Source organism: Sinocyclocheilus rhinocerous, unplaced genomic scaffold (genome assembly GCF_001515625.1).
Source record: "Sinocyclocheilus rhinocerous isolate Xijiao unplaced genomic scaffold, SAMN03320098_v1.1 scaffold1182, whole genome shotgun sequence".
Taxonomy (NCBI): domain Eukaryota; kingdom Metazoa; phylum Chordata; class Actinopteri; order Cypriniformes; family Cyprinidae; genus Sinocyclocheilus; species Sinocyclocheilus rhinocerous.
Window position 1 is genome coordinate 832948 of NW_015624203.1, and position 3255 is coordinate 836202.

The 3255-nt window shown below is 34.4% G+C and overlaps 1 protein-coding gene and 1 long non-coding RNA gene across 4 annotated transcripts in view; one reads left to right on the forward strand and one right to left on the reverse strand.

Annotated features, from left to right (window-relative positions):
• The window catches only part of lepr (leptin receptor), a 33784-nt gene that overhangs the window by 7951 nt on the left and 22578 nt on the right, over positions 1–3255 (reverse strand). For all 3 annotated transcript variants that reach the window (XM_016550895.1, XM_016550888.1, XM_016550904.1), the window contains 2 exons: positions 2168–2319; positions 1653–1806 (listed from right to left, as the gene is read on the reverse strand). In XM_016550895.1, the coding sequence (XP_016406381.1) occupies positions 1653–1806; positions 2168–2319 (306 nt within the window). The remainder of the gene's footprint in view (positions 1–1652; positions 1807–2167; positions 2320–3255) is intronic.
• The window catches only part of LOC107738974 (uncharacterized), a 24121-nt gene that overhangs the window by 4861 nt on the left and 16005 nt on the right, over positions 1–3255 (forward strand). The gene's annotated exons all lie outside the window — the stretch shown is intronic.

Here is a 3255-nt window from a genome sequence, read left to right on the forward strand (position 1 = left end):
TTGTTAAGTTTCAGTCATGGTTATACATTCTGATTTTTGTATACATGTAATATTTCTGTGCTATCTGCCTAGGGTTCTGACTTCTGAATGTAAGTTTGCATATAGTACACTGAGAGGAAGTAAGGACTCTTATGGGGGAGAGATCGATGCTTCCGGTATTGTTATGTTGTTGTGAACGGCTATGGTTGCAGTCGAATAAAGGGAGTTTTCCATTAAGTTTAAAACAGTTGTCTTTTGATGAGTAACAATAATTAGAAAGTAAGCATTTTTCATTCAATAAGCAAGATTTTTTTTTTGCCTTTATTCAGATAGGATGGTCGTGGAAAGACAGGAAACAATTCGATTGGAGAGAGGGGAATGGGTTCTGGAAAAGTTGGGACTTGAACTTAGATCAGACAAATCGCTGTTGCACAGTATGATGGAGCGCTGTACACAAGGCTATGACTCCAACATTTTTGTTTTGCTAGAAAGCTCACCATATAATGAAATGCATCTCCCTTATCTGTTATTTGCAACTTCTGACTACAAACATCTAGTCAAGTCTTCTCTCAGCTAAGAAAGGCAAATTCCTACAACTCCGTACTGTAACAGACAAGAAAGACTCTGATTATATCCTGTAATGCTGACGGCAATCTGCTAACAACAGTTACTTCAAAAGCATGAGCTCTGGCACCAGCAGACAGCTCTGCACTAATCTAAAGATGTTAGAAAGGTGCTGTAAAGAGCTGACAAATGGTGTTGCAAGCACATACTGATCTTCACCGCAGCAGTTGCATTCCAGTTCACATTCCTATAGTGATACGTAAGTTTAGGAATCATGGTCCGTGATATGTGGTACAATTTCCATTAATCCTAATAGACTTCAAATCGTAATTTTGTTCAATTCAAAACATTGCCACTATGGAGACAAAGTCAATTAATAGACGCTGAGCCATTTAAATGATTACAATCACACTGTCAAATTAAACTTTGCTGCACCAAAAGCTATATATGAACTAATTTAGTCACTGAGTAACTCATATTTAGGATGTCTGTATGTTTAATATAATTAAATGTAAGACTTTTTAGGGCAAGTTTTAAAAAGAATTTAAGTTCATTTTTTTATTATTAAACAATTGTCATCAGTCCTCTAAATACATCCTTGTAAACATTACTTTGTCTACTTCATTCCTATCAAGTTACTCATCATGACTCATACATACAGAAGGATATTATGAAGCAGGTGTGTGTTCAGAATAAGTATGAAAAATCACCTGGGCTTTCAAGGCTAAGATGAAAGAATGGTTTCTTTTGTCTAATCTTTTTAATTGTTTTTAGCTTTTTTAATCAGCTGGCAAGGATTTTTTTTTTCACCTGCATATTCTTTTCACCAGTTCCAGTTTGGTCTTCACTGATTTAGATTTTGTTTTATGCTGTCATATATACTGACAAAGTACTGTGGGTTTAATCACAAACACTGCTTGGCAATATCTAACGTAATAGTGTTTGTAGTGTTTATAGTGGCGATTAAATGGTTTGCTATTGTACAGTAAGTGAAAACAACTTTTGTTATGTTGAGATCAGGAGAATTAAGTTAAAATAATGCATACCTCTTAGGGTTTCTGTATTATATAGGCTAAGTTATAGTAGCACAACTATATTGATGACGTTACCTTTCCTGTTGTAAACAACTGAAGTGTAACTCATGCTCCAGTCACTCCAGTATCCAGAGCCATTCAGTCTTCTACAGCGAACTTCTACTTTAAACTGAACACAGGACTCTTCAAGCTGAATCTCTGCCAGTGATTCCAAAAGAGGGCCGATGACCTGTAAGGAACATAACACTCATCTGTAAATGCCACAGAAAATTGCAGACCTTATACCTGAGTGCAGAGTTTAACCATCTTCCTTCTGAAATCTAAAAAGGGATAAATTGAAAATGAAGTGCTATGGAGTTTAGTGGGTACAGTAAGAGGAACATTTAACATTTTAATTTAGGAACAATTTAGCTTGTCATTTCAATTCCAAACATCTCAATTATACAGATAAACAGATCAGAGCACAGTAATTCATTGCCTGCCCTCTGTGATTAAACACTATGCATGAAGCATTTACTCAAATATATTTTATTCAGCTTTCTGGTTTCATTGTCCACCTGAGACCCCAGCTTCCAGAAACTTCTTCCTACCTTCCATTGTGTATTTGCCATCCCATGCAAAGCCACAAAGCGCAGCTCATACTGCATGTCATACACAGGTAAATGTGGGCGTCTCCAGCTTACACTCAGGGTTTTATTCGGCAAAGTGGTTGCTTCCAGGACTGTGGGAGAAGATGGTTTCACTGAAGAAGGAAAAAACACAATGGAAACTCTTATTCATCTCAGTTTACAACATGAATAGAGTAGCAAGTAGGAATGGACACAAATAACTGGAAATAACAGAAGGTTGATCACAAGAGACAAAAAGTACAAAAATTTCACAAGAAAACATTGTTTTTTTTTTTACCTTGAAAATATTTCACAATATGATCAATAATATACACTAACTTTTTTTAAAGAAATTAATACTATTATTCAGCAAGGACACATTCAATTAATCTAAATTGAATGCAAATAAATGCTGTTCTTTTGAACTTTCTATTCATAAAAGAATCCTGAAAAAAAAAATATATATATATATATCACATCACGGATTCCACAAAAACAATAATCAGAACAGTTGTCTTCAACTGTGAAAATACAGTAATAAGCAGTGGTGGAAAGAGTACTGAAAAAATATACTCAAGTAAAAGTACCATTACCTTCCAAAAAATGTAGTGTGAGTAGAGTAAAAGTACTTGTCCAAAAAACTACTTGAGTAAGAGTAAAAGAGTAGCCTACTTAAAAGTACTCATGAGTATTGAGTAGTGAGTACTGAGCTGTGGATTCTACCCCATCATAATAAACACTGTACACCGCAATTGATACATTTTAAAAAACGTTGTACATTCTGTAATTCACATTATAGTGTTTGTCATAAAGAATGAAGAATATCTATCATCCAGCAGTTTTAATTTTGACTGCCAACTCTTTAAAATACATCAAAACAGCACGAAAACAGTATTCAGTTGAAGAAAAGATGAAAGTTATTCTCAGTACAATCATCCCCATTTAAATCATAAAGTTTGAAAAAATAGATTTAAAATCAGGTGTAAGGCCACTGAGACAGAGCATGATATTGTTGCTCATAAAATATTAATGTTTAGAACAATGCAAAGAATACAAAACCATTAGAAACT